The sequence below is a fragment of the Macaca thibetana genome, chromosome 20 (genome assembly GCF_024542745.1).
Source record: "Macaca thibetana thibetana isolate TM-01 chromosome 20, ASM2454274v1, whole genome shotgun sequence".
In the NCBI taxonomy this organism is placed as follows: Eukaryota; Metazoa; Chordata; class Mammalia; order Primates; family Cercopithecidae; genus Macaca; species Macaca thibetana.
The window spans coordinates 73,905,744-73,925,441 of NC_065597.1; the positions used below are offsets into that span (position 1 = coordinate 73,905,744).

The following is a 19,698-nucleotide window of genomic DNA, read 5'->3' on the forward strand; positions in this document are numbered from 1 at the left end:
TGTCTCCACCGGGTCCCTCTCACACGTGTGGGGATTATGGGAACTACAAGATGAGATTTGGGTGGGGACACAGCCAAACCATATCATCCCACCCCGGCCCCTCCTAAACCTCATATCCTCACAATTCAAAACACAGTCATGCCCTTCCAGCCGTCCCCCAAAGTCTTAACTCATTCCAGCATTAATCCAAAAGTCCAAGTCCAAAGTCTCATCTGAGACAAGGCAAGTCCCTTCTGCCTATAAGCCTGTAAAATCAAAGGTACAGGCATTAGGTAAATACATCCATTCCAAATGGGAGAAGTTGGCCAAAACAAAGGGGCTACAGGCCCCATGCAAGTCCAAAATCCAACAGGGCAGTCAAATTTTTTTTTTTTTTTTTTTTTTTTTTTGAGACGGAGTCTCGCTCTGTCACCCAGGCTGGAGTGCAATGGCCGGATCTCAGCTCACTGCAAGCTCCGCCTCCCGGGTTTACGCCATTCTCCTGCCTCAGCCTCCCGAGTAGCTGGGACTACAGGCGCCGCCACCTCGCCCGGCTAGTTTTTGTATTTTTTTTTTTAGTAGAGACGGGGTTTTACCGTGTTAGCCAGGATGGTCTTGATCTCCTGACCTCGTGATCCGCCCATCTCGGCCTCCCAAAATTCTGGGATTACAGGCTTGAGCCACCGCGCCCGGCCCAGGGCAGTCAAATCTTAAAGCTACAAAATGATCTCCTTTGACTCCATGTCTCACATCCAGATCTCACTGATGCAAGAGGTGGGTTCCCAAGGCCTCGGGCAGCTCCACCCCTGTGACTTTGCAGGGTACAGCCCCCCTCCCAGCTGCTGTCACAGGCTCATGTCAAGTGTCTGTGGCTTTTCCAGGTGCACAGTGCAAGCTGTTGTCAGTGGATCTACCATTCTGGGGTCTGGAGGATGGTGGCCCTTTTCTCACAGCTCCACTAGGCAGTGCCCCAGTAGGGACTCTGCGGGGGATCCAACCCCACATTTCCCTTCCGTATTGCCCTAGCAGAGGTTCTCTGTGAAGACTCTGCCCCTGCAGCACACTTCTGCCTGGAAATCCAAGTGTTCCAATACAGCCTCTGAAATCTAGGCAGAGGTTCCCAAACCTGATTTTTTTTTTATGGTGTCTCGCTCTGTCACCCAGGCTGGAGTGCAGTGGCATGATCTTGGCTCACTGCAACTTCCGCCTCCCAGGTTCAAGTGATCCACCTCAGCCTCCCAAGTAGCTGGGACTACAGGTGCGCATCACCACGCTTGACTAATTTTTGTATTTTCAGTAGAGACAGGGTTTCGCCATGTTGGCCAGGCTGGTTTCAAACTCCTGACCTCAGGTGAACTACCTGCCTCAGCCTCCCAAAGTGCTGCTGGGATTACAGGTGTGAGCCACTGCACCCAGCTCCCAAACCTCAATTCTTGACTTCTGGGCATCTGCAGGCCCAACACCACCTGGAAACTGCCAAGGCTTGGGGCTTGCACCCTCTGAAGCAACAGTCTGAGCTGCACCTTGGCTCCCTTTCGCCATGGCTGGGAGGCAGGGCACCCAAGACTGCACAAAGCAGCAAGGCCCTGGGCCTCGTCCACTAAACCATTTTTATCCTCCTAGGCCTCGGGACCTGTGATGGGAGGGGCTGCCCTGAAGACCTCTGACATGCCCTGGAGACATTTTCCCCACTGTCTTTGTGATTAACATTTGGCTCCTTGTTATGCAAATTTCTGCAGCCAGCTTAAATTTCTCCTCAGAAAATGGGCTTTTTTATGGCATCACCATGCTGCAAAATTTTCAGCCTTTTATGGTTGGCTTCCCTTTTAAACTAAAGTTCCAATTCCAAACCGTATCTTTGTGAATACACAAAACTGAACGCTTTTAACACAGCACCCAGGTCACCTTTCGAACACGTTGCTGCTTAGAAATTTCTTTCACTGGTTGGGTGCAGTGGCTCACGCCTGTAATCCCAGCATTTTGGGAGGCCAAGGCAGGCAGATCACAAAGTCAGAGATCAAGACCCTCCTGGCCAACATGGTGAAACCCCATCTCTACTAAAAATACAAAAATTAGTTGGGTGTGACGGCACACTTCTGTAGTTCCAGCTGCTCAGGGGGCTGAGACAAGAGAATTGCTTGAACATGAGGCAGCGGTTGCAGTGAGCCGAGATCACGCCGCTGCACTCCAGCCTCGGTGACAAAGCGAGACTCCATCTCAAAAACAAAAAAAAGGAATTTCTTTCACCAGATGCCCTAAATCATCTCTCTCAAGTTCAAAGTTCCACACATCTCTAGGGCAGAGGCAACATGCTACCAGTCTCTGCTAAAGCACAGCAAGAGTCACCTTTATTCCAGTTTCCAGCAAGTTCCTCCTCTCAGAGACCACCTCAGCCTGGACTTTGTTGGCCATATCACTATCAGCATTTTGGTCAAAGGCATTCAAGTCTGGGAAGTGCCAAACTTTCCCACATCTTCCTGTCCTCTTCTGAGCCCTCCAAATGGTTCCAACCTCTGCCTGTTACCCAGTTCCAAAGTCACTTCCACATTTTTGGGTATCTTTACAGCAGTGTCCCGCTGTAAGAATAATTATTACAGTAATAATTTACTATATTAGTTTTTTCTCACACTGCTGATAAACATACCTGAGACTGGGTAATTTATAAAGGAAAGAGGTTTAATGGACTCACAGTTCCACATGGCTGGGGAGGCCTCACGATCATGTCGGAAGGCACAGGGTCTTACATGGCAGCAGGCAAGAGAGCATCTGCAGGGGAACTCCCATTTATAAAACCATCAGGTCTCATGAGACTTACTCACTACCCACAACAGTATAGGGAAAACGTCCCCCATGATTCAGTTATTTCCACCAGGCCCTGCCCTTGACACGTGGGAATTATTATAATTCAAGGTGAGATTTGGGTGGGAACACAGTCAAATCGTATCACCATCTTTGTTGTTGGTATTTGAGGAATCAAGCTCAACGTTTAAAGGACATCATCTTTTTTTTTTTTTTTTTTTTGAGACAGAGTCTCACTCTATCGCCCAGGCTGGAGTACAATGGTATGATCTCAGCTCACTGCAACCTCCACCTCCCGGGTTTAAGTGATTCTCCTGCCTCAGCCTCCTGAGTAGCTGGAATTACAGGCGTGTGCTACCATGCCTGGCTAATTTTTGTATTTTTAGTAGAGACGGGGTTTCACCATGTTGGTCAGGCTGGTTTTGAACTCCTTACCTTGTGATCCACCTGCCTCGACCTCTCAAAGTGCTGGGATTACAGGCGTGAGCCACCGTACCTGGCCAGAACACCGTCTTAATTAAAATTAGGAACTCTCACCAGGCCAGTGGCTCACGCCTGTAATCCCAGCACTTTGGGAGGCCAAGGCGGGCAAATCATCTGAGGTCGGGAGTTTGAGACCAGCCTGAGCAACATAGAGAAACCCCATCTCTACTAAAAATACAAAATTAGGGGCTGGGCATGGTGGTCCACGCCTGTAATCCCAGCACTTTGGGAGGCTGAGGTGGGTGAATCACAAGGTCAGGAGTTGGAGACCACCTTGGCCAACATGGTGAAACCCTGTGTCTACTAAAAATACAACAAATTAGGTGGGCTTAGTGGCGGGTACCTGTAATCCCAGCTACTTGGGAGGCTGAGGCAGAAGACTCGCTTGAACCTGGGAGGCACAGGTTGCAGTGAGCTGAGATCATGCCACTGGTCTCCAGCCCTGGCGACAGAGTGAGACTCTGTCTCAAAAAATAAATAAAATAAAATAAAAATTAGCCAGGCGTGGTGGCTCATGCCTGCAATCTCAGTACTCGGGAGGCTGAGGCAGAAGAATTGCCTGAACCCAGGAGGCTGAAGTTGCAGTGAGCCGAGATGGCGCCATTGCACTCCAGCCTGGGCAACAAGAATGAAACTCCATCTCAAAAATAAACAAACCAAAAACTCAGAATCCTAGTGAGAGGATGGAAAGGCCACACAGTATGACAGAGACCACCGGCCACACCCCTGACAGGTGTGCGTGCAGAAAGCTTTTGGTCTTCCTTGTGTCTTGCAAATCAGAAATCACCCAGCTAACTAGAAAATTGACAAGATACAGCAACCAGCAGTGGCCGAGGCCGGATGACCCTGCGGCCGTGTGCTAGAGAAGATGCTGGGTCTCCACGGTGGCAGCCACCATCCGCTCGCCAACGGCCTGACTGTGGACAGGTGTGCGCCCTCAGGATGCGGAGCCACAGGACTCGCTGGCACTGCTGGAAACAGTGAGGGACAGGGACAGATGCATTCCAGGATCTGACCTAGACATGGCGTCACCTCCCTCCGGTCCTGTCCTACAGAAAGCCAGGCTCTGCGCAGCCTGAAGACAGGAGCCTGGGAGGCCACCGGCCTTGAGCCAGAACAGGCCACAGGGGCAGTGGGGCCATCGGGGGTGGTGGCAGTGATGGGGGCCTCTGGAACTCAGTGGGCTGAATGTGTGTGTAGGCCTCGGTGTTACCACAGGAATCAGAGGCCTGGAGCCCCCTTACCAGCTGCCGCAACCCCGGTGAGGCTCCGCCTGCCCACGACGCTCGGCCTCTCCCAAAGGAGAACAGGGACAGACTCTCCCTTCCCACCTGGAGTGTGCAGGGCTCCCAGGTGTGGTGCGTGGCCTGACACAGGCCAGGGGCCCCCACACGGGGACGTCTCCTGAGAAGAGGCCGCCCAGGTCCACTGGCCCCAGGCCCCTGCTGAGTCCGCGTTTTCTGCTGAGTAAACGGATCGTGGGTTTTTCTGGGTGTGGACTTTCTCCCCGTGGATCTATAATTTCTCAGAAGAGGAGCCGAGACGCCACCTGGAAAATGATCAATTCTTGATAAAGAGAAGACGATGACAGTGGGCCGGCGGCTTCCCACAGCTCTGCACGGGGCCCGCCAGGTGAGGCCGGAGCCGCGGACGGTGTAGGGCCTGGAGAGCTGCGGTCTCCTCCAGCCCCGGCTCTGCCTCCACCTGCGCCCCTCCCGGCCGCTTCCCTGAACGCTTTCCCACTGGCTTTCCCACTGCCGAGGGACTGGTGGGCAGGCCCCGCTGACAGCCAGAGGAGGGGCCGGCAGGGACCTGGAGAGGAGGGGCTGCAGCGGCTCAGGCCCTGGTGGAGACGGCGACTGACTGGGAAGTGGTCTGAGCAGGTGGAGGGGAGCGAGGGGCCGCTGGAGGCAGGTGGAGACGGAGCCCAGGGGTGGCCTCGGACATGGCTGGGCACACATTCCTGTGGCCTCTCTGCACACAAGCGGTGACTGTGGGGCGGCCAGGCCCTCACCAGAGCCTTGGGGCACAGCAAGGGGCAGGTGAGGCTTGTGTGGGGCATAAGACCTGGCTCCCATGGCCAGGCCACCCCCACACTTTCCCCGAGGATGGTGCGGGGCAAAAGCAAACAGGCGCCTGCAGCCCTGCCAGGCATTCCTAGAAGAGGCTGGGGGCGGGGCAGTGGCCAGACACCAGCGCCCGTAAGGTCACGGGAGAGGTGGGGCGAGCTTGGGCCCTGGACAGCACCATGGGCCTGAAGAACAAATGGCAGCTCCCACCCAGGCTTTAGGGAACCCCCGGGAGGGCGGGTGGACGGCTGGGTGGGGCACGGGGAAGGGGAGGCAGCCCCTGAGCCCCACCTGGCTGGCTGCTCAGGCCAGGGGTGGGGTCAAGACCCCAGGAGCTGCCCGAGGGGCACCCTGCCCGCAACAGGAGCTGATAAAGTCCTGGACTCCCCAAACCTGCCTCAAGCCCCAGCCTCTCCCAGGTTGCTGCAAGGGGTCCCCACCCCAACCTCGCTGCCCAGCCCTCCCCCGTCAGCCCTGCACGGGGCCCGGGCACTGGCCATCCGCCCCCAGGGCCACATCACAGCCCACCTCAGACCCCGACAGAAGCTCCCTCACCCCCTGCACTGTCTGCACCCCAGGGCTCCGGGCCGATGCCGGCTGCCCGGCACGAGGGGGTTAACAGAGCCAGGGCCAGCTGGGTTGGGTCAGCCAGGTGACAGGCGCGGGCTGCCCCGCAGTGGGGAAATCCAGAGGGCAGGGGTGGCCGGCGCAGCAGACGTACCCTCCCTTGCTGCCTGCCTGCGGCCTGCCCTGGACGCAGGATGGCCCTGAGGAAAGGTGAGGCCCCCAAGCGCCCCGCCACCTGCTCTGGGGGTGGCCAGTCTGTGACCCTGAGCCCACTGGGGAGAGGCTAGGGGTGACCCCCAGGAAGTCCCCCCACCAGGGACTGGGGAGCCCATAGTCGGAAATGCATCTGCTGGGGTTGGCAGGGAGATGCCGCTGTGCCTGGCACCAGAGGGTCTGTGTCCTGTCCTTCACCCTAAGGGCACTGGCGGCAGTGCAGGGGAGGAGGACCAGGCACAGGCCGGAGCCTTCAGCCCCCAGAACAGCGGGCACAGCAACGGGAGGTGCCCCTCACAGCCTGCGTCGTGGGCCCAGCCCAGCGCAGGCAGATGTTGGCTCACACCCCACTGTCTCTATGGGGTGACCCCTTGCGGCTTCGGCCACCCCCAAGCTTGAGCTGAGCTCAGAGCTGGCTCAGGCCACCCCCAACCCATCACGGCAGAAGGGCGGTCGGGGGACCCCACCTCGCTGTCCCTGCCACCGTCCCAGTGATTCCATACCCTCTGAGGATGCGGGGGCTGTACAGGGGAGGTTTTGGTCATCACTGCTTGGGAGGCTGCTGGCCGCGTCTGTGAGGCCTGTGGCCCCTTGTCCTGAAAGGCAATGTGAGCCTCGGTGACCGACGGTGCGGGGTTCCTACCTGTCCCCCAACAGCGGTGCCCCGGTCCCCCCCACAGCACTCAAGACCTGGATGCAGGCAGGTGAGACCCCGCTGAGGGGACCTAACTGGGGCAGGAGGTGCCCAGCTCCCTGTCCAGCCTCTGAGGGCAGTGAGCGAGTGCCCACCCAGACCTACTCCAGAATGTTCGGAAAATGGCCGGACCTTGGCCAATGGCTCAGTTCCCTCCCCTTCCTCTAGGCCAACGTGGCAGCCTGGCCTGGCTCAAGTGCCTGCCTTGGGGGTGCGGCTGCCACATGCCAGACAGCCCGAGACCCAGCCTGGCCGAGCCCACGTGGCCTGCGCAGGGCTAGAGAGCCAAGCCCTCAGCGTCTGTGCAGCGGGGCGGGGCGGGGTGGCCACTCCTCTGTCCCATGGGGTGGGGAGCGCAGCGTCAGCTTTTGGGCCGGAGAACCTGTGGGGCTCACCAGCTTCTTCGCATCTCAGCGGATGACCTCGAGCCTCAGTTCACACCTGAGCACTGCTTCCGGCTGTGCTGGTATCAGGCTCACTCGGGCAGAGCCCTCCTCGGGCCGCCTCCCCAAGCCTCTCCCCCCGCAGGAGGCCTGGCCTTGGCGCTGCTGCTGCTGTCCTGGGTGGCACTCGGCCCCCGCAGCCTGGAGGGAGCAGAGCCCGGAACGCCGGGGGAAGCCGAGGGCCCAGCATGCCCGGCCACCTGTGCCTGCAGCTACGATGAGGAGGCGAATGAGCTCAGCGTCTTCTGCAGCTCCAGGAACCTCACGCGCCTGCCTGACGGGATCCCGGGCGGCACCCAAGCCCTGTGGTTGGACAGCAACAACCTCTCGTCCATCCCCCCGGCGGCTTTCCGGAACCTCTCCAGCCTGGCCTTCCTCAACTTGCAGGGCGGCCAGCTGGGCAGCCTGGAGCCACAGGCACTGCTGGGCCTGGAGAACCTGTGCCACCTGCACTTGGAGCGGAACCAGCTGCGCAGCCTGGCGGTCGGCACCTTTGCCCACACACCCGCGCTGGCCTCGCTGGGCCTCAGCAACAACCGCCTGAGCAGGCTGGAGGACGGGCTCTTTGAGGGCCTCGGCAACCTCTGGGACCTCAACCTTGGCTGGAATAGCCTGGCCGTGCTCCCCGATGCGGCGTTCCGTGGTCTGGGCGGCCTGCGCGAGCTGGTGCTGGCGGGCAACAGGCTGGCCTACCTGCAGCCCGCACTCTTCAGCGGCCTGGCCGAGCTCCGGGAGCTGGACCTGAGCAGGAACGCGCTGCGGGCCATCAAGGCCAACGTGTTCGCGCAGCTGCCCCGGCTCCAGAAGCTCTACCTGGACCGCAACCTCATCGCTGCCGTGGCCCCGGGCGCCTTCCTGGGCCTGAAGGCACTGCGATGGCTGGACCTGTCCCACAACCGCGTGGCTGGCCTCCTGGAGGACACGTTCCCCGGCCTGCTGGGCCTGCGCGTGCTGCGGCTGTCCCACAACGCCATCGCCAGCCTGCGGCCCCGCACCTTCGAGGACCTGCACTTTCTGGAGGAGCTGCAGCTGGGCCACAACCGCATCCGGCAGCTGGCCGAGCGCAGCTTTGAGGGCCTGGGGCAACTCGAGGTGCTCACGCTGGACCACAACCAGCTCCAGGAGGTCAAGGTGGGCGCCTTCCTCGGCCTCACCAACGTAGCGGTCATGAACCTCTCTGGGAACTGTCTCCGGAACCTTCCGGAGCAGGCGTTCCGGGGCCTGGGCAAGCTGCACAGCCTGCACCTGGAGGGCAGCTGCCTGGGCCGCATCCGCCCACACACCTTCGCCGGCCTCTCGGGGCTCCGCCGCCTCTTCCTCAAGGACAACGGCCTCGTGGGCATTGAGGAGCAGAGCCTGTGGGGGCTGGCGGAGCTGCTGGAGCTCGACCTGACCTCCAACCAGCTCACGCACCTGCCCCACCAGCTCTTCCAGGGCCTGGGCAAGCTGGAGTACCTGCTGCTCTCCCACAACCGCCTGGCGGAGCTGCCGGCGGATGCCCTGGGCCCCCTGCAGCGGGCCTTCTGGCTGGACGTCTCGCACAACCGCCTGGAGGCGTTGCCCGGCAGCCTCTTGGCACCGCTGGGGCGGCTGCGTTACCTCAACCTCAGGAACAACTCACTGCGGACCTTCACGCCGCAGCCCCCTGGCCTGGAGCGCCTGTGGCTGGAGGGCAACCCCTGGGACTGCAGCTGCCCCCTCAAGGCGCTATGGGACTTTGCCCTGCAGAACCCCAGTGCCGTGCCCCGCTTCGTCCAGGCCATCTGTGAGGGGGACGACTGCCAACCCCCCGTGTACACCTACAACAACATCACCTGCACCAGCCCGCCCGAGGTCGCGGGGCTCGACCTGCGGGACCTCGGCGAGGCCCACTTCGCTCCCTGCTGACCAGGGCCCCGGACTCGGGCCTCCGCCTGGCTCACCCTGTGCTGGGGACAGGTCCTCAGTGTCCTCAGGGGCCTGGCAGGCATGCGGCCCCACGCCGTGCACTTGCTGAAAGACACAAGGGCCTGACTGGGGTGGAAGGCAGGGCGGCCCCCAGCTGTCATCAATTAAAGGCAAAGGCAATTGAATCTTAACAGGCACGGTGCGTGACTGCGAGCGTGAAGCCAGGAAAGGGGGCTGGGTGCACGGCGCACAGCTGTGGTCTCAGAGCTTTGGGGGGCCGAGGCGGGTGGATCGCTTGAGCCCAGGAATTCAAGAGACCGGCCTGGGCAACACAAGAGAGACCCCATCTCTACAAATAAAAAATAAAAAAAATTAGCCGAGCATGGCAGCCCATGCCTGTGATCCTAGGGAGGTTGAGGCAGGAGGATCGCTGCAGCCCGGGAGGTAGAGGCTGCCGTGAGCCGAGATTGCGCCACCGCATTCCAGCCTGGGCGGCAGATCGAGACCGTCTGAAAAGAAACCACCTGGCTCGGGGGCGGGGGGACGGCGTTGCCTAGGGCACGCCTTGGTCTCCTCGCCTCTGTCCTGCCCGGCTCAGCCACGCCCAGGGCCCCCGTCCGGATCCTGCCCTGCCACCGCCCTGGCCAACTGCCCCCCACCTGTGTGTCTTCCTGGTCCCTGCAGCTGCCCCTCGGGCTCACTGCAGGACGTCCCCCAGGAATGATGACACCAACTCAAATCCCCGGGACCTCTGAGTATCACCCCTCCTCTTCGAGGCATCGCCCTGAGGACCAGGCAGTGTCCCGAGGGGCGTGGTCCAGGCAGCCAGGGTGAGGCTGAGGTGGGGTGAGGAGTGAGCCCCAGGCAGGCCGTCAGTCTAGCGTGGGAAGCTGCACCCCCTGCAGATGCCCCCGGCGTCGGTCTTCTCTGCCCCCTCAGGGCACTGGCATTGTTGGCCCAGGTGCGCCTGGCACCCTCCCACCCGCCCAGGCACTGCCCAGGTTGGTTCCCAACCCCCACCTCCAGGGTCCTCCTCTGCTGAAGGCCGAGCTCTTCCTTTGGGAAAAACAACGCGTTCTGCTTTCTGGAACGGCTCTCCTTCCGGGTCTCACTGGGAAGAGGTACAGGAGGCCCCTGGGATCGGAGCTCCCTTCTCAACCCGAATTCTGGTCTCAGTCCCAGGAGGGGTCCCGCAGTGTCCCAGGGAGGCCATTCTTCCATAGCAAAGCGCCCGGCTCTCAGGTTTATCACAACATCTCCCCAGATCCCCACATTTGATGCGAACGCATCAACACCTGGACCCAGGGGCTTGTTGACACCGAAGCTGACGAACCTGCCGGCCCAGGCCAGGCACTTATAGAGGCAGGTGCTATCTGACCCCGAAGGACAGAAGCCTCTAGAAACGTCAAACTCGTCATCACAGCAGCGGACACGTTTAATGGTAGGCTCCTCTACAGTTACAAGACAGGCCTGAGGTCAGTTCGCCCCCTTAGGGAGCGCTCCCCCATCTTCACGCAGATGACAGTGACCCCAGGGTGCTGGCGGCCCGGGGTCACCTGAGGACTGTGGAAGTCCTGTGCTCTGCCAATCATGTGGACACGCAGCTGCCAGGGGCACAGGTGGGAAACATGGAAGGGAGGAGAGCCCAAGCCGCCCCCGTCTCACAGCTGCAGGGCACCCAGGCCACAGCACCAGGGCCCGAGCTGTCCTCTCAGCCACAGGCCAACCAGGCAGAGCTGCTGGTGCCTGATACATCCCTGGGGCAGCGCTGGTCAGCGAGCTGCTCTCCCGTTGGCGCCGCCTGGGCCTGCCCCTGCAGGGCCCGGGAACCGAGCCCGCTCTGTTTCTCCGAGAGGCTGGAGCAGAGCCCTCGGTGGCTCTGGAAGGCAGCTTCGAGGCGGCCTCAGTCAGGGGAGGCATGTGGGCGTTGCGTCCAGAATCCTCCGTGCTATGGAGGTGAGTGCGGCGAAGGTGGGGCTCCTGGGGAACTCCCGGATGAAGTCGTGGCCCTCCTCCAGGCTCCTCGTGAGCTCGGGGTCCAGGGGCACAGACCCTGCAGGGCACAGTGGAGGCGGTGGCGCTGTGTCTGCACCTCCCGCTCCCAGCATGGGCTCAGCTGGCCAAAAGCGGACGCACCCGAACCACCCGTGCCCGTAGAGGGCCTTGAGGAGGGCGCGGGTGGATGAGCCACAGGTCGCAATGGTGCGGCGTGAGAGGGGAAGAAACAGCTCCCATCCCCTCCTCTCCCTCGGGCCCCGGGGGCACGGAGGTCAAACCCACCCAGGGCAGAGACGGAATGGGAGGCTGGGACCCCAGCACCAGCTTGGAACACTCACCTAAGAAGGGCACCCCGGCGAGCCGGGCCAGCTCCTCCCCGCCGCCCCTGGAGAAGACGCTGGTGCACTCCTAGGAGATGGCAGTGAGCCCAGCGCCACCCAAGGCCCCGCCTTGGCCTGCCTGCCACCTCCACCGGTCAGGCGCTGCCTCGGTCCCCCTGCAACCCCCGGGACTCACTGTGCAGTGTGGGCAGGTGAAGCCGCTCATGTTCTCCACGACCCCCATCACCCGCACGCCCGTCTTCCTGCAGAAGGTCAGCTCGCGCCTCACGTCCCCCACGGACACCGCCTGAGGGGCGGGAGCCAAGGCTGCAGTCTGCTGGGCTCGGCCAGGCACACAGGCAGGGAGACCTGCCCAGCCCGCTGGGAAGTAGCCCACAGGGACTTGGGAAGGTGCCGCAGCGGTACCTGGGGTGTGGTGACCACGAGGGCCCCCAGGGGTTGGTAGGGGCGCAGGGCTTCTATGGTAGCCATGTGCTCATCGGAGGTCCCCGGGGGCGTGTCCACCACCAGGTAGTCCAGCTCCCCCCAGGCCACGTCGGACACAAACTGCTTTATCAGTGCTGCAAAGACGGGACAGACGGGGCGGTCAGGGCAGGGCAGGTCTGCACACATGGCCCTGTGCCACTAAGAACCAGCCAGGTCAGGCCGAGGAGCTGCAGTCCATCACGTGTCACTTGCCACCAGCCTCCATCACAGGCTCTCGGGAGGCCCTGGAGCGACGCAGGAGCCGGCCAGGCCCTGACCAGGAGTGCAAAGATGGGGCCAGGGCTGTCTACACCGTCCCTTTCTCCAGCATCCAGCCCCTGCCCACAAAGCCCCCCTCCGACTCCCCACGGCCCCAAATGAGAACACGGGGCCAGGACCCTCCAGGGGTCTGTCGCCACACATGGGAGCACCCAGATTCTCCGTGGTGGACGCCCCCTGGTGCACCCAGATTCTGTGCCTCACTCCCACCAGCCTCTCCCTGCCTTTGGGGGCGTCTAATGCCACCTGCTCCAGAGGCACCAGAACCCCCTCAGCTCTGCCCGACGACCTGCCCCACGGGGGCCCCAGGTCCCCGCATGCCGTGGCCAGGGTCTCAGCAGACCCCGCTCCCTCTGACCGGGAATGGGGGTCAGCTGTGTGGCAGCACAGACCCAACTCGAGACACCCCCAGCCAGAGCCCTGGGCCTGGTCGCGGGTGTCCTGTGCAGGTCCCAGGCACAGGCCTGGCTGCTGGAGGGGGGCATTTCCACGGGAGAGGCCGGCGCCGACGCTAACGCCTTCGATCAGGACAGCGGACAGGCCGCCCGGCCGTTACCGTTCTTCTTGGGGCCTCTCCACACCACGGCCTCGTCCGGCTTCTCCAGCAGGAAGCCCACGGACATGAGCGAGATGCTCTGCTCCCGGTCCAGGAAGACGGGTGCCCAGCCGTGGTCACACTGGTGCACGGCCCTGCCCTGCGCCCCAAACATGCGCGGGATGCTGGGGCCACACAGGTCCACGTCCAGGATCCCCACCTGCAAGGAGGGGCATAGCCTAGGCCAGGGGCACCGCCAGGCCTCTGCCGGGATGCAGGTGGCTGCCTGGGGCTCCGCCCAGTGAGGGGCAGGGCGCTCACCTTCTTGCCTGCATGGCGCAGGGCCAGGGCCAGCTCCGTGGAGATGGTGCTTTTCCCAACGCCCCCTTTTCCTGAGAGGACCAGGATGATGTGCCTGATGCCGGCCAGGTTTCCAGGCTCTGGTGAGAGACACGACAGAGAAGGTCAGGGCTCCTGGTGCCCACTGTGCCCACACACGGGGTCACCCACCACCTCCTGCACCCACATTCTGAGCGGGGCAGTGGTGAATCGCCAGATCCAGAGGCGGCCCCTGCCCGGCTTCGCCCTGATGGAAAGACCTCCAGGCAGGTCCCCTGCAGCCCCGGACCCGGGGGGTCCCTCTAAGACTACGGCACTCCCTGCACCCGCCTGAGGCTGTGCTGCTGACAGCGGAAACTGCCCAACTCTCCTCTCGGTGCGTGCGCTCCTTCATGCGCGGGCGTGTGCAAGCTCACACACGTGAGTGTCACGATCATGAGACTGCCAGCCCCCTGCTAATTCTAACGGAAACCAAATGGACTCCACCCTTTCCCCAGTCCATGCACCCCGGGCTCGGCAGAGGCAGCAGAGGCTGCCCTGGGCCTCCAGTTCTCAGGAGGGATGCTGGCAGCTGAGGACCCAGGGTGGCAACAACCACGCGTTGCACACCGGCGTCCCAGGCTCTCGGCTCCTGCAGTGTGCAGTAGGTGAGGGCAGCTGGCTGCTCCCCGCACAGCCCCAGCTCCTCTTCCTTCCAGGGTCCCGTCCTGTCCCTGCCACGCGGTGGCAGACACCTTGGCAAAACTCCTGCCCTCTCCCCCCAGCGCCCCCGCTGAGGTCACGCCCCTGGTCTCCAGCACACTGCTCCATTGCTGACAGGTCCCTGGAAGGCGCACGTGAGGGCTCCACACACGACGCGGAGAAACCACCCCGAACTGATCCGCCTCTCAAGGGCAGGTTCAAAGGCCCCCCAAGCCCAAAGCCTCCCGGGAGAACCTGGCACGCAGGCAGGTCCTCGGACCTACAGAGGCTGCATGAGGTCTCCCCCCGGGGACACAGAAAAGCCAGCCCCAGCCCCACACTCCTGCAAACACAAAGCCCCGAGACCACAGCCTCGCGGTCACCCCTGAGACAGTAAAGAGAGGGGTGGGCACTTCTGTCAGGTCTGGGTCCTGACTGCCACACTGCCATCGGTGCTGGCGCCAGCGGCAGGGTTAACCCCCAGGGGCTTTCCTTGTTGGCAGAGGTGGGAACTGTGCCTGTCTGGTGGGTTGGGCTGAGCACCATGGTAAACGCAGGGACTAGTGTTAGGGAACCAGGACAACAACCCTGAAGGTTCCCCCAAGAACGTTTCACTTCTCAGCAAACTGAGGCAGCTCCCGTTCTCAGCAAAGCACAGTCAGCATAAGCCTGCCGGGAGGCGCGGCTGTGCTGGAAGCACAGGACGGAGGCTGAGCGCCATCTCCTTGCCCAATCTAGGGCTTCTGAATTTTTATGTGTATATTTTCCCCATTTAAAGAAAGCTTGGGGCCGGGCACGGTGGCTCACGTCTGTAATCCCAGCACTTTGGGATGCATCACTTTCGTGATGCAGGGGGATCACGAGGTCAGGAGATTGAGACCATCCTGGCCAACATGGCGAAACCCTGTCTCTACTAAAAATACAAAAAAATTAGACAGGCAGGTTGGCTCGTGCCTATTATCCCAGCTATTTGGGAGGTTGAGGCAGAATTGCTTGAACCTGGGAGGTCGAGGTTGCAGTGAGCCGTCATCGAGATTGTGCCACTGCACTCCAGCCTGGGTAACAGAGAGAGTCTCCGTCTCCCCACAACAAAAAAAATAAAAGCTTGGACTAGGTGCAGTGGCTCACGCCTGTAACCCCAGCACTCTGAGAGGCCAAAGTGGAAGGATCACTTCAGCCCAGGAGCTCCAGACCACTCTCAACAACGCATTAAGACCCCATGTCTACACATTAAAAAATGAGCCAGGCAGGGTGGTGCATCCTGTGGTCCCAGGTACTCAGGAGGCTGAGGTGGGAGGGTCGCTTGAGCCCAGGAGGTCAAGGCTGCAGTGAGTTATGATCGCGCCACTGCACTCCAGCCTTAGCGATAGTAAGACCCTGTCTCAAAAAAGAAAAAAAAAAAAAGCTTCCACCCATCTCAGTAATATCCTTACTTTGTAATAAATCCGTCCTGATAATAAGGACAGGCTTTTCCAGGCTTCTCCTCTGATATAAGACTCCAGCACTGGATTTCTAATGTGTCAGAGTTGTGCTACAAGACCGTGCTGTCCGAGGACTGTTTTCTTTTGGGTACCGGACTCTAGGTCTCTTGGAAGAGAAATGCGGCTCCCACTACTCAGGAGGGTCCGCGGCGCTGACCTGGCGAACGCATCGTCCGCACGGGTGTGAATTCCGTCCCGCGCAACTTTCACTTTTCTGAACTTAGAGCGCCACTTCCACAAATAACTAAAAGCAGGAGACGCCGGCGTCCGTCTTACTTTCATGACTATGCGCGTGAGACCTATTTAAAGACACGGTCTCGCTCCTGCCCGGGCTGCGGTGCAGCTGCGACCGCGGCCGCGACCTCGCGACCTCCAGCGTACCGGGGCCCACAGGCGCCACTGCGCCCGCCTACAACGCGGTGCTCCACACAGTTTCCTTTAAAACCTCCCCCAGCTCCACGACTCAGGCCCTCCGAGGTCACGGACCTTCCGCATCGAATCTGCGGCACGCGGAAAACGACCGTGTTTAGAAAACGCCCGCGCCGCGGCCTCTGGCCCGGCCCAGCCATGCCGGCCGGTGATGGTCGCACTGGAGGCGCGCGACGCAGCGAGATCGCCCCGGGATAGGGCGCGGCGGGGCCCCAGGCAAGGCCCCGTCCCGGCTCCGCTCCCTGGCCCGCCACTCACCGGCCGCCGCCTCCATCCCGCCGCCGCCAGGAGCTCGCGTCTGCCCTGCGCTTCCGCCCGCCGGCCGTCAGCCTCCCAGATGGAGCGAAGGGCCTTCCAGCCAATGGGCAGTGCGTGCCCACCCCTGGCTCCTCTTGATAGGCCTAGTCCTGCTATCTCAGCCAATCAGATCGCAGGAGGAGCTCCCTCGCCGGTGCCGCAGATTCCGGCGCAGATGACGACGCGGGCACGGACCTGCTTTCGTGTCAACGCGGCCTGCGCGACCGCCTCCCCCCCCGGGTCCAATGGGCGCGCGGGCTTTGTCGCCCGTCGCTTGGGGACTGGCCAATAGGAACGTCGGATCACGATTGACAGTTCCCGAAACCTCTCGGCAATAGCTTTGTCTCCCGACTCCCGCCCCCCCGCTCGAAGCTCCGAGACAGGTGTGCCCGCCCCTCGCCGCCGGAGCCAATGGGTGCAGGGGGCGGGGATTGTTTACGTCTCGCGCCCGGGAGGAAAGTGGGTCAGGGCCGGGCCAGCGGAGCGCGCTGCGGGGGCTGCAGGTGAGCGGCGGGTCTGCTGGCCGCGGTCCCGGGCTCGGGGCGGGCGCGCTGACCTTGCGGGCGCGGCGGTAGCAGCGCGGCCAGGGCACCGCTTTTGTTCCTCTCCTGAGGGCCGCGCCCGAGAAAGGCTTCCCAGGCGCCGCCGACTCCGGAACCCGCGCGCCCGCGGGAGGGGACAGCCAGGCCGGGCGGCTCCGGCTGCACCCGCGCTCGCCTGGGGCTGGACAGGTTTCGGCGGTCCGGGCGCCGCGATCCTCCCCGGCCTCCCTGAAACCCCGCCCGGGGCCCAGCGGGCGTTGCCAGCCGCGAGCCCGGCGCAGGGGTCGGCCCTGGAAGGCGAGGCGGAACCCACGGGGAGCGGGGCGGGGACCCCGGAGCTGGCGAGGGAGGGGCCAGGTAGGTGGCCTGGGAAGCGCAGACCTGGCCCTCGCAGCCTTTTGCATTTTATGCCGGAACAGCGGCCAGCGCTGAGCAGGTTTTAAGATTTGTTTCACGAGGAGCCCTGGCGGTAGCGAGCTGAGCCGTATGGCCCGGGAGATGGTGGCGGGAGGAGGATGCAGGCGGGTGCGGCGGTCGGGCCGGGCATGAGGGGAAGGTGTCAGGGAGGGGTGACCACCGTGCTTCTGGCATGAGGAACTGAGAGGCCGGAGATGCCATTTGTCAAACTGGACGACGGAGGAGGAGCGAGTGGAGGTTTGAAGTGCCTGCGGGACAGGCGGGCGGGGCGGCCAGGTTCGTGAGGTGGAGCAGGAGACTGGGCTGGGATTCGCATTCCGGAGGCATGGGTGTCTGGGTGGCGTTTCACAGGATGTACCTAGGTTTTATTGAGCTGCTCAGATCCTGGAGTGAGGTACGGGCTCCTGAAGCGTTCTGGAGCCCTGGCTGGGCACCGGCGCGGCCCCTGCAGTCCCCACTTTGAGTGGGTCCGTGGCCCAGCCTGGAAGCTCAGGGCTGGGAGCGCTGTGAGTCTTCCTTTGCCCACAGCCTGTGTTTTCTTCTAGATTCTTTCCACCATGGCCAGACGCCCCCGGAGCAGCAGGGCCTGGCACTTCGTCCTGAGTGCAGCCCGCCGAGACGCAGATGCCCGGGCTGTGGCTCTAGCAGGCTCCACTAACTGGGGCTACGACTCTGATGGGCAGGTAGGTCCCAGGGGGCCAGGCGGACATGGCTGGGCTAAGGTGTGGAGATGCCCTAGGCAGGCAGACAGGCATTACCTGAACAGGGAATCAATCGGAGGGGAAGATGCTTCTGAGGCCAGAGGACCAGGCCAACGCTGGGCCTGTCTGCTGGGTACACCACATTCTGTGAGACTCTTTAATTTGGCAAAGGACACACAAAGCCTCGGGTGACGGGACCTCAGAACACACTGCATTCTTCACTGTGCTTTCTCCTCTGAAATCCATGGTCTATGGCGAGGTTGGCAATTGTTTTTGGTTCATTCAACAGAAATCCTCCACTCTGGGGCTGGGCACTGTGGCTCACACCCATAAATCCTAGCACTTTGGGAGGCTGAAGCTGGAGAATCACTTGAGCCCAGGAATTTGAGACCTGCCTGGGCAACATGGTGAAACTGTCTGTACAAAAAATTTAAAAATTTGCCAGGCGTGGTGGCACGTGCCAAAATCCCAAACTACTCAGGAAGCTGAGGTGGGAGGATTGCTTGAGCCAGGGAGGTCAAGGCCGTAGTGAGCTGTGATCACACCACTGCATTCCAGCCTGGGTGACACAGCTAGACCCTGACTCGAAAACAAAACAAAACAAAAAAATTCTTTGGTTTACCCAGTCCATTTCTGGAGGTGGCCGTCGTTAACTTGCTACGTGTCCTATCGGATGCTTCTGCCAGTGCAAACACATGCTCTTTGTTCACATACATGTGTGTTAAACCAAAACAAAATCCTGGTACTTGAAGATAAAAATTTCTGCACCTGCTTAGGGAGGCCCAGGAACCTGAAGGTGTTCAGAACAGCCCAGATGATCTGATGTGCCTGTGGGCTTTGCAGGCAGATCTACCTGCACCCATGGCCCCTGACCCCCGCTTTAGCAGACCCTGAGGGCAGCTGCCTGGCCTGATGGGGTGCAGTGAGGCTGGGAGGGGTGGGGGTTCCTGTTGGGGGTGATTTCCCAGTTGGTTTCCTGATATCTCCCTTGGACCACAGTAGGAGCGTGGCTGTGCCTTCCTGCCCCACTTCTAGCTGCCACAGGTCATGTGCCCTGGAGCAGTCTGTCCTGGCCTCGCAGGGTCATGGCTGTGGGATGCGGGCGTGTCCACAGGCCAGTGTCTGACACACGCATGCTGCTTGTCCTCTGTCACCATGGGCCGTGTCCTTCCGGGGCTGCTGCTTGTGTGACCTGCTGCTGCTCTCTGCTGTCACAGCTCCCCTGCGTAGTTGTTCAGACTCAGCCAGGCGTCCTGGGAGGGGCTGGGCTCCCCTCCGAGTGAGGACTCCCTGAGCCCGGTGGGCCCACTAGGCCTTGGGGGCAAATTGGGAAGCAGGTCTTCTCCACTGGGTGGGGGCTGTCCTGGGGTCTCCTGGAGCTCCCTGCTCCAGCCAGGGAGAGGCGCTGACCTGCCTTCCCGCCCGCCTCCAGCTCCTGCAGGCCACATGGCCTGAGCCTCACAGGCTCGTGGCTGTGGCATGCAGGCGTGCCTACGGGCCGGGCAGTGTCCGACACACAGGGGCTGCTTGTCCTGTCACCAAATGGGCCTGCAGTCCGTTGTGGGCAGGAGGTAGGCAGTGGCGTTCCGTCTGTCTCCTTCTCCAGGGAGCCCAGCCCTGGACCTGCCGCACAAGTGCTCAGTTCTGTGCCCTGGCTTCTGACTCAGTGGGTCTACCCTGGCTTTGGGGACCCCCACTTCTAGGCAGTGCGGTAGAGTCCTCTGGGCCTGCCATGTATGTTGGGTGGGGCCGTCCCCTCCAGAGACGACAGTGTCCTGTCCTGAAGGTGGCTTTGGATAGGTCCACGTTCACCTGGAAGCTGGTGGCGCCCATGTCATGGTCACCTGTGGTTTCTCCTGGACCAGCCCCCAACCTGTACCCTCACTGTCCCAAGGCTTCTGCCACAGGGCCCCCCTGGTCACTTAGCACTCTCCCTGCTGACCCTCTGGTCCATTCAGGCCCTGGGTTGCACCCACAAAGCCTGTGACAGGGAGGAGGCTGGGAGGGGCCCCGCCTCCCACAAGGAGCTCACATTTCAGTGGGAGGAGGCCAAGAATCA

At 61.6% G+C, this 19,698-nt stretch overlaps 5 protein-coding genes across 15 annotated transcripts in view; 3 read left to right on the plus strand and 2 right to left on the minus strand.

The window, feature by feature from the left end:
* NDUFB10 (NADH:ubiquinone oxidoreductase subunit B10) overlaps window positions 1-19,698 on the minus strand; it is a 197,706-nt gene that overhangs the window by 161,234 nt on the left and 16,774 nt on the right. The window contains exon 1 of one of the 4 annotated variants that reach the window (XM_050774578.1): window positions 4,497-4,500. The exons of the other annotated variants lie outside the window; for them this stretch is intronic. The gene's annotated coding sequence lies outside the window, so the exon portion shown is untranslated. Of the gene's footprint in view, window positions 1-4,496; window positions 4,501-19,698 lie in introns of those variants that run through there. 4 annotated transcript variants of the gene reach the window in all.
* The window catches only part of MRPS34 (mitochondrial ribosomal protein S34), a 56,551-nt gene that overhangs the window by 29,541 nt on the left and 7,312 nt on the right, over window positions 1-19,698 (plus strand). The window contains exon 1 of one of the 7 annotated variants that reach the window (XM_050774528.1): window positions 6,135-6,144. The exons of 2 other annotated variants lie outside the window; for them this stretch is intronic. The gene's annotated coding sequence lies outside the window, so the exon portion shown is untranslated. Of the gene's footprint in view, window positions 1-6,134; window positions 6,145-9,400; window positions 9,411-17,197; window positions 17,208-18,577; window positions 18,597-19,698 lie in introns of those variants that run through there. 4 more of the 7 variants (XM_050774529.1, XM_050774530.1, XM_050774526.1 and 1 more) reach the window with 4 other exon arrangements.
* Window positions 1-19,698, plus strand: part of SPSB3 (splA/ryanodine receptor domain and SOCS box containing 3) — a 34,814-nt gene that overhangs the window by 12,620 nt on the left and 2,496 nt on the right. Inside the window, exons 2-3 of the mRNA XM_050774646.1 lie at window positions 16,452-16,482; window positions 17,484-17,621. Of these exons, the coding sequence (XP_050630603.1) occupies window positions 17,496-17,621 (126 nt within the window). The 5' untranslated portion in view covers window positions 16,452-16,482; window positions 17,484-17,495. The remainder of the gene's footprint in view (window positions 1-16,451; window positions 16,483-17,483; window positions 17,622-19,698) is intronic.
* IGFALS (insulin like growth factor binding protein acid labile subunit) lies at window positions 5,975-9,322 on the plus strand. The gene is made up of 2 exons (XM_050774297.1): window positions 5,975-6,107; window positions 7,333-9,322. The coding sequence occupies exons 1-2, from the start codon at window positions 6,092-6,094 to the stop codon at window positions 9,132-9,134; spliced, it is 1,818 nt and encodes a 605-aa protein (XP_050630254.1). The 5' UTR covers window positions 5,975-6,091; the 3' UTR covers window positions 9,135-9,322.
* The window catches only part of NUBP2 (NUBP iron-sulfur cluster assembly factor 2, cytosolic), a 55,551-nt gene continuing 46,400 nt past the window's right edge, over window positions 10,548-19,698 (minus strand). The window contains exons 2-8 of one of the 2 annotated variants that reach the window (XM_050774507.1): window positions 15,941-15,978; window positions 13,074-13,192; window positions 12,774-12,972; window positions 11,879-12,033; window positions 11,649-11,759; window positions 11,471-11,540; window positions 10,548-11,187 (exon numbers count right to left, since the gene is read on the minus strand). In XM_050774507.1, the coding sequence (XP_050630464.1) occupies window positions 11,042-11,187; window positions 11,471-11,540; window positions 11,649-11,759; window positions 11,879-12,033; window positions 12,774-12,972; window positions 13,074-13,192; window positions 15,941-15,956 (816 nt within the window). In that variant the 5' untranslated portion in view covers window positions 15,957-15,978 and the 3' untranslated portion in view covers window positions 10,548-11,041. Of the gene's footprint in view, window positions 11,188-11,470; window positions 11,541-11,648; window positions 11,760-11,878; window positions 12,034-12,773; window positions 12,973-13,073; window positions 13,193-15,940; window positions 16,050-19,698 lie in introns of those variants that run through there. The other variant, XM_050774506.1, reaches the window with a different exon arrangement.